This window comes from Myotis daubentonii, chromosome 14, assembly GCF_963259705.1.
Source record: "Myotis daubentonii chromosome 14, mMyoDau2.1, whole genome shotgun sequence".
Lineage (NCBI taxonomy): Eukaryota > Metazoa > Chordata > Mammalia > Chiroptera > Vespertilionidae > Myotis > Myotis daubentonii.
The window spans coordinates 7,314,023-7,328,276 of NC_081853.1; the positions used below are offsets into that span (position 1 = coordinate 7,314,023).

A 14,254-nucleotide genomic window follows, 5' to 3' on the forward strand; every position below is an offset into this window, starting at 1 on the left:
TGGATCTGTTTTTGTTCATGTTTATGTTGTTCATTATATTCCACAAATGAGTGAAATCATGTGATATTTATCTTTCTCTGCCTGGCTTATTTCGCTTAGCATAATGCTCTCCAGTTCCATCCATACTGTTGCAAATGGCAAGAATTCCTTCTTTTTTATAGCAGCATAGTATTCCATTGTGTAGATGTACCAAAGTTTTTTAATCCACTCATTTGCTGATGGGCACTTAGGCTGTTTCCAAATCTTAGCTATGGTAAATTGTGCTGCTATGAACATAGGGGTACATATATCCTTTCTGATTGGTGTTTCTAGTTTCTTGGGATATATTCCTATATCACTGGATCAAATGGGAGTTCCATTTTTAGTTTTTTGAGGAAACGCCATACTGTTCTCCACAGTGGCTGCACCAGTTTGCATTCCCACCAGCAGCGCATGAGGGTTCCTTTTTCTCCACATCCTCGCCAGCCCTTGTCATTTGTTGATTTGTTGATGATAGCCATTCTGACAGGTGTGAGATGATACCACATTGTTGTTTTGATTTGCATCTCGAGGATGATTAGTGACTTTAAGCATGTCTTCATATGTCTCTTGGCCTTCCTTATGTCCTCTTCCGAAAAGTATCTATTTAGGTCAGTTGCCCATTTTTTGATTGGGTTGTTTATCTTCCTTTTGTTAAGTTGTATTAGTGAACTTCCATATTTTAAAGATGTCAGTTACAGCCCTGGCCGGTGTGGCTCAATGATTAGAGTGTCAGCCCATGCACCAACACTCCATCAAGGGCACATACCTGGAGTGCAGTTTCAATCCCCATCCCCAGTCATTTGGGGCGAGTGAGGGAGGCAACCATTCGATGGGTCTCTCTCACATAGATGTTTCTCTCTCTCTTCCCCTCTCTCCCTCCCTTCCACTCCAAAAACCAATGGAAAAAAAATATCTTCAGGAGAGGATTAAAAAAAATAGTCAGTTACAGATATTAAAGTATTAGAATATACAGCATTGTCTACAAATGAAAAGATGTATCATTAACATGAGTAATCTAACAGTTCTCATTTGACCTACCTCATCATATCAGTTTAAATACTTTTTTTGTAATTCTTATAGAGAGATAGGAAAGTCTGTCCTTCAATGTGGCAAACTAGCTTTCAGGCAAGATGGCCCTACATGAAATGAAATAAGTGGCCCAGTTATTTTTGCTGCTGGCTCTCAGCAACATATTAAAATGTAAGCCAAATATTGAATTTGTGAAAATGCATTTAACCTTAATCTAAGCAGCATGAAATTCTAAAATAGAGGCAAACGGTGTCATAAGTACAGAATTTTCATGACCTAAGACACTGAAATGCTCATATATGATTTGCTATTCTTTAGAATGTACATGCACTCAAAAAAAAAAAATAACTGCATGTAATGAGATTCTAATTTCAGAACAATAGTACAAAAATTTAAACCAAGGATAATAGGTTAAAAGATTTTTAAATTAAGTATAAACTGCTTTCAACTTACAGTTTAAGCTAATTTTCAGATAGCATTCAAACAATGCAGTGCTTACTTTGAGTAAGAATATGAAGAACTGAAAATCCCCAGAAATGTTATGCAAATGTCCACATGTCCACTTTACTGGAAGAATAGCCATAGGTTTCTTTAGATTCCTAAAGGGGTCTTCAGCTTATAAAAAGAACTACTACTTTATGTTATTTGCTTTTAAAAAATGAATATATGTTAGTCTACCACTTTTATAACTGCAGTTAATTATGAAGGCAATTATTTTTAATCCAGGGTTAACTTGGGTTCTACAAGATCATTTTTAGACCAGTGGCAAAAGGAAATCTTATTTAAAGCACTTCAGTAATCTTAATGTCTCTCAGGATAATTTCTTTCAACTTTCTAGATTTTATAGTTATTAACAAAAAGACAAGAAATAACAAGTATTGGTGCGAATGCGAAGAAAAGAGAACCCTTGTGCATACTATAGGATTCCATTTCTATGAAATGGCCAGAATAGGCAAATCCACAAAGACCAAAGTAGATGAGTGGCTGCCTTGGGCCGGGAAGGTTGGGGAAAGGAGAGTGACTGTTATTGGGAACAGGGTTTCCATTTGGGGTGATGAGAATGTTCCAACACTGTGATGATGGTTGCACAATTTTGCAAATATACTAAAACCACTGAATTAAACTTTAAATGGGTAAATCATAGGGTATGTAAATTGTACCTCAATAAAGCTGTTATTTTTTTAATTGTCTTCTTAAAGTTAGTATTTACTTTTACTTTTCGGTCAGGATCTCTCTCTCTTTTCATCATCTCTATTCTCTATATTCTCAAGTGAAAAAAGTTCTATTACAAAAGTTTATAGATTTTCATCCAAATTTTCCAAAGGAAAATAATGCATAGAAAACAAAACTATAATATATAATTACTTTTCATGTAAATGTTATAAAAACTGATTCACTTTCCAAATTTCCTAACATTAATTTATAACACTACTTTCCAAAACAGAAAAAAAAGTTACTTGATAAAATAACAAAAGGTTCATAAAGGAGACCCTTTCTCTCCACTTTGTTGTCCACTCCTACCCACAAGGCTGGGGCAGCATAAACACCAGACTGTGTGTTTTAAAGACAACAATAGTAGAGAACAGACATTTATGAATGGAGACAATTCTAACAGAGGTTGTCCCTTAGTATTGGGCAGCAGGGCTGAGAGAAAGGTAAGTGGGTGAGGAAAGTGGGAAAATGTTATTGGCTCCCTTCTCCTCTGTGTTAGTTTAGGAAAAAATAACCCTAAATTATTTTTTAATTATAAATATTTTATCTCTTACATTATCATTTCTTTTTTTTGGCTCATGAATTATTTATGAGAGAGAAGGTCAGATAGTTTTGTAAGCCCATGGTAGGGATGGACAGATTATCTGTCATTGCTTTCCAATTTTACTTCATTATAATCAGCAACCAAATGATTTAATGATATTGTCTCTACACTATTTGTTTTAAGTTGCTTGTGAACTACTGGGTTATACATTTTAATTAATATTCCAAGTATACTTCATAAAAATTAATAATCTTAGGTGCAGAGCTCTATACATAGCTATTAGATCAATCTTGCTGTTGTGTTGATAGGTAGGTTACATTTTTAATCATTTCTCCTTATAATTCTGGAAATTCTTGTTTTATATTTTGAGCCTGGGCTATTTAGTCCAGATTCTGGTTCATTAATCTCTCAGGAGAACTGTTCCTTGTATCATTACACAATGTTCTCTTTGGTTTTTGTTTTCAGCCTGTTTTGTCTGGTATTAACATTATTCTATCAGCTCTTCCAGTTAGTATCTCTGTATCAGGCAGGGTGAATCAGAAGTAGAACCACTATGACTGATAAGAATGGAGGTTACAGGAATGTGAACAGTAACTGTGGGAGCTGGGTAAGCAGTTTATGTAGAACTGTAACCCCTATGTGTAGTGTTGGGACAGAAGTCACAGGACAGGGGATCAGGAAGGAAAGAGGGATGTGATATGGGGAAATCCAGGACAAACTCACGTTGTCTCTGAGTTGATGAGAGTCACCTGCAGTACAAGCTGCCACCCTCACCACAGCGCCCACACCTCTGGACTCAGAATGCAGAGATGCTGAAGGGAGCTACAGCAGCTGCCTGAGTCCCCAGGTCAGTGAGGAGGTGTATGAAGTGCAAGCACGCCTGACCCTACACCAACCTTCCGAGCATAAACACATCTGCCTCACTTCCGCCTTACACCTCTTGTACAAATGTTTCCTGTGGTCAGCCTAACCTGGAACCGTCCTGGAAAGGGAGTTCTGGGAAAAAGAGTTTCAGCTCAGTTCTATGTTGACATAATATAAAGCCACCACAATTTGCATGGATGTTTTCTTCCCTCTTTAATTTTACTCTTTCTGTTTCAGGTCTGTCTCTTGCATATAGCACACAGCTGAATTTTTCTTTCATCCTATCTAGATTCTATCTTTTAATTATCATGTTTAACCCATTTACATTTATTAAAATTTGTAACTTTTATAGCTTAAAAAAATACTGTCTTTTTATTTCATTAAAAATAAAGTAATATCTGTATAGAGACTGTGCATATATGAAGATACATGCATAATTATATTTCTGAAGTATTTTATATACATTACTTACCACTTCTCCAGCAGAGGCAGCCAACATGTGCTTCACAGGCATCAAATGTGAAGATGAATCAGTGTGCAAAAACCATTTCACATAATCATAGGTGATGAAAAAGGCAGCAGCTGAAATTTAAACAAGCCAGTCTTTCACAAAGTCAGCAAATACGTTTGTCAAAAAAATTACAACTTTAGTTAATAAATTATGGCATAACAAGATAAAAATAATAAACACATATTCTTTCCCTACTCTCCTCACTTTAGCAGAATTTACCAAACCCATATTATATGCCCAACCCTGGACTTATGAAAATGCAGAAGACATGATACCTGCCCCAAAGGAGCCTCATAGATAACCTAGTATTTACCATTTTGTACTAACAAATCACTTGACATTTTTAGTAAGCTTTCTAGAAAGGGATAAAATATCCCTATACAAACATAAAAGAATCAGTATAGACAGGTTAAAATTACAAACATAAACCTTAACTAAATAAAATATCTAATGATATTTTATTGCTGTTTATCCAAAATAACCATGGATACTTTTTACTACATGAACCCACTTTACATCAAGGAAACAATTAAAACTGGAAATCAAAATCTCCAACAGCTACTCCTATCACCATGCACTGATCTAGCTGCAGAGGCTTTCCCGCCTGCCATGTATCGTGAACCAAAGCATGTTCATCACTTTCACAAAAGATAAGGCACAGAAAATAAATGAAGACAAATTCATCTTTTGAAAGACATCTGAACATGTCACATTAAAGTCTGAAACACACAGGAAAGGAGTTTGATAGTGAAGCCTTATTGTTGTCAACACTCCTCAGGCTGGTAACTAACGCACATCAATGGAAGCACCTGTCCCCGGAGGAGAAAGACCCATGAAAGCAGTTTTATGTAGTCAACACAGGTCCCTGTTTCCATTGGTGGTTCCTAAGGAGACACACTCATTTAAATACAACGGGAACAGCTCCTCCACCTGCTACACAATCCACCCTCCCACCCCCGCTGGGAGAAGGGAGAAAGACTGCTAAAAGTTCCAGGTTTTCATGGGTAACCACCTCCACCTGGTCAGACCATATTGCTACTTTTATGATAGACCAAGTCCTTTAGAAATGTAAGCCCAAAGTCTCCTGGGTGACACCCAAGAAAGCCCTTGCCAATTGGAAATGATGGCAAAATAAAGTTCCAAATGAGGCTCTAGGCAAGTTACAACAAAGAAGCGGGGGTGGGCTACCTGATATCTACAGCCTCTTGTAGCTCTTAAAAAACAAAACAAGCACAACAAAAAAAACCACTGCTATGGTTTTAATACATTCCCTTCTAAAGGGGGTAGGGATCCGTAATCAGGTCTTTTTGTCTCCTCTTTTGACCTTCAGTCCCCTCCATCCCCTACAACTCACCCCTGCAGAATACCTTCTCAAAAAAAGGCTACAGCCACTTGCCGGGCCCTGACCAGAATCCACTGGAGGTTCAAGGCCTACTCACCACACACGTGCAAGCAGGCAAGGACACAGCAGTATTACCTTGCTAAAGGCCCCTTTGCCCTACACATGCACGAGGGCAATGACTCAGCAGGAGCAATATACTACTGCGCAAGCGCACCCTTTCATACCCTGCTTATGTTAATGTAGCAGGAGCTGCACTAATTGGCAGGAGGCCTCTTTTGTTTGAGCGTGTATATAAGTTGCCACCGATGAGCCAGTTTTGGGCTACTTTGTTCATAATAACGCATGTCCCACTTACCTACTGTCACCCGTGTATTGTTCCAATTTCCTACACCCAGAGGGGTCAAGTTCCTGGCTGAGGAACTTACCCCCAACACCACTGAATATTACTCAGACTAGGACTTGAACCAAAAACAACAGGGGAAAAAAAAAAGTGCCACATAGAAAATTTCAATTCACCAACAATTTACAGAAAACCAAAAAGACCATTTCTGAAACTGACACTATTTAGCCAGCATCTCCAATCCAGTGATGTTCTGTGGATGGAAAAAATAAAAAAAATAAAGGGGCCTGGCAAGAGCACCACTGTATCACACACACAAAAATCTGAAACCACATTCTGTACGTAAACTCTTGATGGCAAGAATCTAAACCAGTGCTGTGAGATGAATGGAGCACCTTGTGCCCATGCTACACCTACCAACAGTGATTCCTAGGTGCAATCTGTAAGGAAAAGACATCTTTAGGACAATGATGGAGATACCATAAAAATGATAACAGCTCTGGCCAGGTGGCTCGGTTGGTTGGAGCATCATCCCATGCACTAAAAGGTTTCAGGTTTGATTCCCAGTCAAGGCACATGCCTAGGTTTTGGATTAGATCCCCAGTCAGGGCGCATACGGGAGGCAGCCCATTGATGTTTTTCTCTCTCACATGTTTCTCTCCCTCCCTCTCTCTAAACATATCCTCCCGTGAGGATTAAAGACAAAAACTGATGAACAAAAGATAGGGACTCAGTAATAGGTACTTAGTAACGTATGCCTTTCAATTCCCTTGTTCAAAGATTCCCAAATTTGTCTGCTTATTAAACCACCTGGAGATTTTTTTTTTTAAATTTAAACTTCCAACTCCCAGCTCACAGCCCATCAATTAAATCAAGACCACTGGAAGCGGGACACAGGCAACAGGATTTCACAAAATCGGCCCAGGCGATCAAGGGCTGCAACGTGGTCAAATTTAGGAACCTGCCCCTCGCCCCCACACACACACAGTTATCACTGACTGGGTGCTCAACAATGACATGCTATAATCAATTACTGAAGGCACTGCGACAAATAAAAACTCAAGGGTAATCTCAAAACAGTTTGCTGTCTCAGGACTGATGGAGCAAGGGGAAGAGAAAAGAAAGAAAGAAAGGGACCCAAACACTGTGCTGTCCGTGCACCACAAACCTCTCCGTGAATGCTGTGCTCACGTGGGGACACAGATGGACAGTTAAATGTCAAGTGAACATGAAAGAATTTCTCATAAATTATCTTGAGAAAAAAGAAATCAAACCCCAGGATTTAAGAATCTCCTACAGCCCTAACCGGTTTGGCTCAGTGGATAGAGCATCGGCCTGTGGACTCAAGGGTCCCAGGTTCGATTCCGGTCAAGGGCATGTACCTTGGTTGCGGGCACATCCCCAGTGGGGAGTGTGCAGGAGGCAGCTGATCGATGTTTCTCTCTCATCGATGTTTCTAACTCTCTATCCCTTCCCCTTCCTCTGTATAAAAAAATCAATAAAATATATTTAAAAAAAAAAAAAGAATCTCCTACAGCAGAGGTTCTATAATTGTGTGTGTGTGGTGGTGATTTTTTTGTTTGCTTGGTTGCTTTCCAATGCCACACAAAACATCAATAAACAATTAAAATGAGGTAAATATCTGAAAAAAGTACAGTATACCAACAAGTGGATTAAGTAAAACAGATGATATTGATTCTAGAATAAGAGGCCATACATCATATAATGTGACTTTAGCAAGACACTGGGAGGAGAGTATCGAGGAGGTTAGCAGAATTGGTTGCCTCAGCTAAGAGCAATTCCGTGAAGACAAAAAAGGTGTAATGCCTCTTAGATTCATCGGCTTCAGAAGACTCTCCGAGGCAGCAGCTATTAAACTCACCTTCGCACTGGAATCACCTGGGAAGCTACTAAAACCTTGCAAAGCCCAGACCAATTAAACTTCTGGGTGTGACACAGGCATCAGTAATTCTTAAAACTTCTCAAGAGATTTCAATGTGCAGGCAAGGTTGAGAAACTGCTCTAAGGCATCACAATTAATGTTAGAACACTTTAAGGATTCTAACTGGGAATGTTAACAACAAAAACCATTTTTAAAAGATTGCTCATTTTTTTCTATTATACAGTGGAATGGGATCTACAGCTGATTAAAATAATTGGTTAATGAATGGAAAACAAATTCAGAAGATAAGTCCCAACATGTAAGAAATTCTATATGTAGTACCACCACCCACCATTCTGAAAATAATCCTATTATCTTGGCTTTATAGCAGGAGAATACCAATACAATTTTTACCATTAGGAAAGGATCCAATAGCAGCAGAAGGAACGCCAGCATATATTCCATGAAAACCACCAGCCTTATTAAATCCTTGGGGACTCTGCAGCCTCGTTTTAATGGTATCCAGAGGAAATAATATCAAATCAACAGAGACACCTGCTACCCCACCAGCCTTTAAAAAAAGAGGGTGGGGGAAGAAAAGGGAAAATAGGTTACAATAAAATAAACTCTCTGCCATTTGGGGGTAGGGATAAGAAGGTAGTCTTTAAAGCATATTTCTCATAATTGTCAGTTCATGGACTATTTGGCACAGTCAAAAGACCTACTCCCTAAATCTAGAGATTTTCCAGGGGGAAACAACCATTATTATACCATACTTTCAAATTGTAAATTTTTAAATAAATATTTCTCTTTAAAGTGAATTTTACAATTTATTTGTAAATAAATTTGGTATTGTCAAAAGACCTGCTACCTAAATCTAGAGATTTTCCTGGGGAAACAACCATAATACTTTCACATGGTTCAAAGTCTCTTTCCCTGTTCCTACTTTGGTTGTTTTCTTATTGCATCCTTCCAAAGTTACTTTAGACATATACAAGTAAATATGAATATATATTTTATTTTCGTTTTTTAAAAAATAAAAGGTGTATACAATAAACACTCTGCTGAACCTTATTTTTTTCACTTAACTTACCTTGGAGATATTTCCATATCAGATCAAATGTTATATTTTTGTCTTCTTAACAATGAGTGGTGAATCTGCAGTAAGACTTTTTTTTTTTGAGACTTCTATTTTTAAACAGGTAATGAGTCTTGTGAATCTAGATCCCTATTTTAAGAATCACATATCTAAGGATTGCTATTTTGTGTATATTTGAAAATTCCTTGATAAATGTTTTAATTAAGTGAATAAATGGGGGGAAATAGAACTAATTCCTAGAGGACATTAAAACCTGGCCCTAAGCAAACCATGTTGCTTAGGGATGGAAAGCTGCCCTTCAAAAACTTTAACCCTCATGAAGACTTGGAGCATATGGAGAGTATTTTAAAACTGGTTACACCTCAGTCAAATCAAAAAGATACTCAAAAAATATAAACTCAAACACAGTGTCAAAGAAAGGTCAACACACACGGTCTAAAAGCATGATATGAAGATGCGTATGGAAACCAGTTTATGCAGCTGGAAGAAGGGTGGAGAGGAAACTCACTGTGGCTCCTAAATAGGAATTCTCACACTGAATTGTCAACTTTTGCTATCTTGTGAAGTGTGAGCCACATGACTATATTACCTATTCAAAGGGTTAAAATATCCACTAAAAACCTATATATTCCAAAACATAGACTAAGAAGAATTTGTATTATTCAAACATACAGGCAAAGTTCGAAACGATCAGCTGTTTCCACCTTTTGGGTTACAAGATTCTCAGGAGCTTGCACCCAGCTGTGGGAAACTGATATAGGGTTGAGCCTCAGACTGACCTGCTGGCAAAGTCACAAACAAGTCCCAGCTTAGAGGGCTCAGTCCTCTTAGCATAATTAGGCTTGACCTTATAACACTCCCCAGATCTTACCTGGGAAGCTAATGGGCTGAGGGAAGTGCAGGGAGTGTAAACATGATCAAAACAGGTGAAACTCACAAGAACTGTAACTATGGTAACCACTGCATTGTTTACCTCAGACTATAAAAGGTCGGTGCGGACTGAGCCCGGTAGAAGTCCTTCCTCTTGAGTTGGACTTACCCGCCTGGTCCCCCAATATTTCCAAATTATCTCTTGTCTTTTCTCCTTCATTTGTGTGCGGCTCCTCTTCCAGATATTGAACCCTGAACCACGCAGGACGTGGGAGGAAACATTTACGACACCCAGCAAACACTCTGCTCTACTTACCACTCACACCAAAACCACTGCAAGAGATCACTGGAAAAAAGAAATTGCTCTGATGGGAAATCCAATCATTAACTAGCATAGGTAAATATTAAAAACTAGTTTCTACTAGAAAAGCACATTCCCCGAAACATTAATACTATCCTGTATGATGGGCCTGAAAGACACAACGGAACCTCAAAGACCATGAAAGTCTCCTCTGTGAAGGACCCAAAAAGATGTCCCCAAACAGCAGAGACGCGCTGGTAGAGAATCACATGGGCAGTAAAACAATGACAAATGACATGGGATTTCTCTCTGGATAAAAGGTAGCCTTTTCTAAGTCATGGGAAAAGGGTCATAAGTACCATAGAAAAGTTTTAAAAAGTCAACCTTCTTCTCATTTATTTTTGAAACATTTTGCACAATTCAGTATGTAAATAAAATAGCTGGTCTGCCTCTTTATTTTCTCAAAGCTCAAGAGCTAAGTCTGCTGAGAATGTATGATATGACTGGATTCCTTAAGAACATTCTGCACTTCATTACAATTTTTTCTTTAATGTTAGGAGAAGGTTCAGAAAGTGCTTGCTATCTACACCTCAATTGTAATCAATAAGTTAATTACACTTTTGCTCTCTCAGGCTACTTTGCATGCATTGAATCTCTGATCCTCCTTCATCAGAATTCTTATCTGCTGAGAATAAAATGACCAGATTCAATCTACTTACTAGTGAGACATAAATCAAAAGTTACTGCTTCTGCAGATTTTAAACTTCTGAGGCTCAAATGGCATTTAAATTCATAAGACTGAAAAACAACAATGCAAACAAACAGGTAACAATAAGCAGGAAGAATACCTATATATTTATCCACACTGCGACATATTTAAGATTTAAACAAAAACTTTAGTAGTGCTTGTAATTTTATATCAGTGTTGTTTTGTTCATAATTATATACAAAATATACATGCCAACATCAGTTAAATTATAAGAAACTCAACCAAATTATTTTATCTTTTTAGCCTGAGGATTTTGTTTTATTTTTTATCACTTATCATAAAGGTTCTCAGGCAAATGATTAGTTTCAAGATTTATGGTAGCTTACACTGAAAATGGTAATTTAAGAACTAAACAAAAATCCAAAGATATAGAACAAAATTCAGGCAACCAGCAAGCCTTAGTACAGCATAACAATTTATTGCGACCTTGATATCATATAGATAAAATACACAACTCTACCTCAAGTTAAAAAACACAAAAAGTGCTGGCAGGCTGCACAGAAGTGTCTAATTAGTGCCTTGAAATTACTCTGGGAGTTGATAAAAGTCAAAATCACTTGCTATAAAACCTTTATTTCTCAAAAGGAGGCTGCGCAACAACAGAAAAATCAGTGCTAAAACCAAATTAGGATAAAACCAAACCACTTGTCTAATTTAACTAAGCAAACCATCATAGGCTGCTGGCCTAAACCTCAGCTAAGAAGAACCAATGCCCCCCGCCCCAATATTAACGGGGCTTCTCTGGGAAACATCTGTCCTTGACATTCTGGGGTTTTCTTCCACAAGGACTTGAAGCTTGTAGTTCACTGCTCCTGCTTCCTGGATATCTGTCTCCTCCCCATCCCCCATGCATCACCCTGCAGTGCTCCTTGCCACTTCCACCCTGATGGCAGTCACCTTTGTACAATGCAAACTTCAATTCATCTGGCCACTGTCCAGCCGGTAAGTCCTCCAAACTCTCCCCAGCCTCAGGACAAAGAACAAATCCTGTAAGGCTCCGGAAGTTCTACCTCTCCACCCTAACTCCACCTGGGGCTCTTTTCCTCCAAGTCATCTGATGTTCCTCATGTCTTGGACTTTACACAGCTGTTCTCTAATCCCCAGGTCTAGGATTAGACCCCCTTGTTTCCAAATACTGATCACAATTTTAAAAAATATATTTTATTGATTTTTTTACAGACAGGAAGGGAGAGGGATAGAGAGTTAGAAACATCGATGAGAGAGAAACATCGATCAGCTGCCTCCTGCACACCCCCTACTGGGGATGTGCCCGCAACTAAGTTACATGCCCTTGCCCAGAATCGAACCCGGGACCCTTGGGTCCGCAGGCCGACACTCTATCCACTGAGCCAAACTGGTTAGGGCTGATCACAATCTTAATTCTATAACTGAGCATCCCACTATTGTCTGTATGTCCCACTACACTGTAAGATCCATACCTGTCATGTTCATCAATATGTTCCCAGCACCAGCACACAGCAGGCACTCAATTATTTGAAGAATGTATAAATTAATGATTATAAGGAAGGGCTCCTACCCATATTTTAGAGGGTACAACAAGTCAACCTTAAAAAAGTACAGCAGATTTTTTTAAAGTTGCAAAACTCCAGATCAAGCAATTCCCAAAAGAAAAATATAAATGGCCAACAAAGTTATGAAAAGATGCTTCCCCATCATTAATGACCCAATAAGAACAAATTAAGACATTTCCCCAATTAAACTAGAAAAGATAAAAAATATAAATAGTTATGGGCACTATAAAGGGAAACAAATTATTATAGCATACTAAAGGACAATTTGGTAAAATGTCAATTTTAAATTATAAAACCCTTGATCCAGCTATTTTATTTATATACTAGAGGCCCGGTGCACAAAAATTTGTGCACTCGGGGGGAAGGGGGTGTCGCTCAGCCCGGCCTGTGCCCTCTCGCAGTCTGGAACCCCTCGGGACATAATGCCCTGCTGACTTAGGCCTGCTCCCGGGTGGCAGAGGGCAGGCCTAATCCCTAGGTGCAGCCCCTGGTCGGGCTCAGAGCAGGGCCGATTGGGGTGTTGGGGTGCCGCCCCCTGTCATGCACAGAGCAGGGCCAATCCGGGGGTTGGGGCGCTGCCCCCTGTCACACACAGAGCAGGGCCCATCAGGGGGTTGGGACGCCGCCACTCTCACACTCAGGGCAGGGCCGATGGGGAGGTTATGGCTCTACCCTGTCACACACAGAGCAGGCCCCATGGGGGGAGGAGGGGGCGGGTTGGGGCGCCGCACCCTGTCACACACAGAGCAGGGCCGATCAGGGGGTTGGGGCGCCTTCCCCTGTAACGAACAGAGCAGGGCGGATAGGGAGGTTGTGGCCCCACCCACTGTCACACACAGAGCTGCAGAGCGATCAGGGGGTTTGGGCGCTGCCCCCTGCCATGCTGATCCCGGTGCTGGGAGGCATATTACCCTTTTACTGTATAGAATAGAGGCCTGGTGCATGGGTGGGGCTGGCTGGTTTGCCCTGAAGGGTGTCCTGGATCAGGGTGGGGGTCCCCACTGGGGTGCCTGGCCAGCCTGGGTGAGGGGTTGATGGCTGTTTGCAGCTGGTCACACACCATTCAGGGTGGGGGTCCCCACTGGGGTGCTTGGCCAGCCTGGGTGAGGGGATGATGGCTGTTTGCAGCTGGTCACACACCCTTCAGGGTGGGGGTCCCCACTGGGGTGCCTTGCCAGCCTGGGTGAGGGGCTGAGGGCTGTTTTCAGGCTGGCGGCTGAGGGAAGCTCCCAACTGCTCCTTTTTTCTTTTTTTTCTTTTTTATTATTAGTTAAGGTATCTTTTCTTTTTTTTTTTAATTCTGGGCCAGCTTTAGCTCTGAGGCTCCAGCTCTTAGGCCTCCACTGCTGAAAGTAGGTATCTGGTTTGTTTTGGTTCAAAACAATGTATAACTCCAGCTCTGACTCCAGCTCTGAGATTCCAGCTTGCTGAAAGCTGGTTTCTGGGGTTTTTTTTAGCTTCTATATTTGTTAAAATGTTTCAAACTGCAGGCTCAGAGGCCTGCAAGGCAGGCGGGGAACGTTGGTTTCCTCCGTCACTGAAGCAAGCAAGCCTCATGTTAGTTTCAAGCTGCCTGGCTGCCTGCCGCCATCTTGGCTCACAGTTAATTTGCGTATCGCCCTGATTAGCCAATGGGAAGGGTAGCGGTCGTATGCCAATTACCATGTTTCTCTTTTATTAGATAGGATATTTCACTCACAGATATGCATAAATATACAAGAATATTTACTATAGCATCGTAACTAAAAAGCAAGAAATAACCTAAATCCAGGAATCTTGTTAGATCAGTTCGTATATCTGAGTACTGTGTTGCCACACAGCCTTTAAGAGAATGAGGTCAATTGGACTCACTGGCACAGAAACGTGTTAGATTATTAAGTGAATCAACTTAGCTGTGCAGCAATATATGCTTTATCATCCTGCCTTTCAAAGAAATGT

At 40.1% G+C, this 14,254-nt stretch overlaps 1 protein-coding gene across 6 annotated transcripts in view; it reads right to left on the reverse strand.

Moving 5' to 3' along the window:
• SLC25A26 (solute carrier family 25 member 26) overlaps positions 1-14,254 on the reverse strand; it is a 152,218-nt gene that overhangs the window by 133,496 nt on the left and 4,468 nt on the right. For 4 of the 6 annotated variants that reach the window (XM_059663032.1, XM_059663031.1, XM_059663030.1 and 1 more), the window contains exons 2-3: positions 8,160-8,316; positions 4,143-4,252 (exon numbers count right to left, since the gene is read on the reverse strand). The exons of 1 other annotated variant lie outside the window; for it this stretch is intronic. In XM_059663032.1, coding sequence (XP_059519015.1) covers positions 4,143-4,252; positions 8,160-8,316 — 267 coding nt within the window. The remainder of the gene's footprint in view (positions 1-4,142; positions 4,253-8,159; positions 8,317-14,254) is intronic. One more of the 6 variants, XM_059663034.1, reaches the window with a different exon arrangement.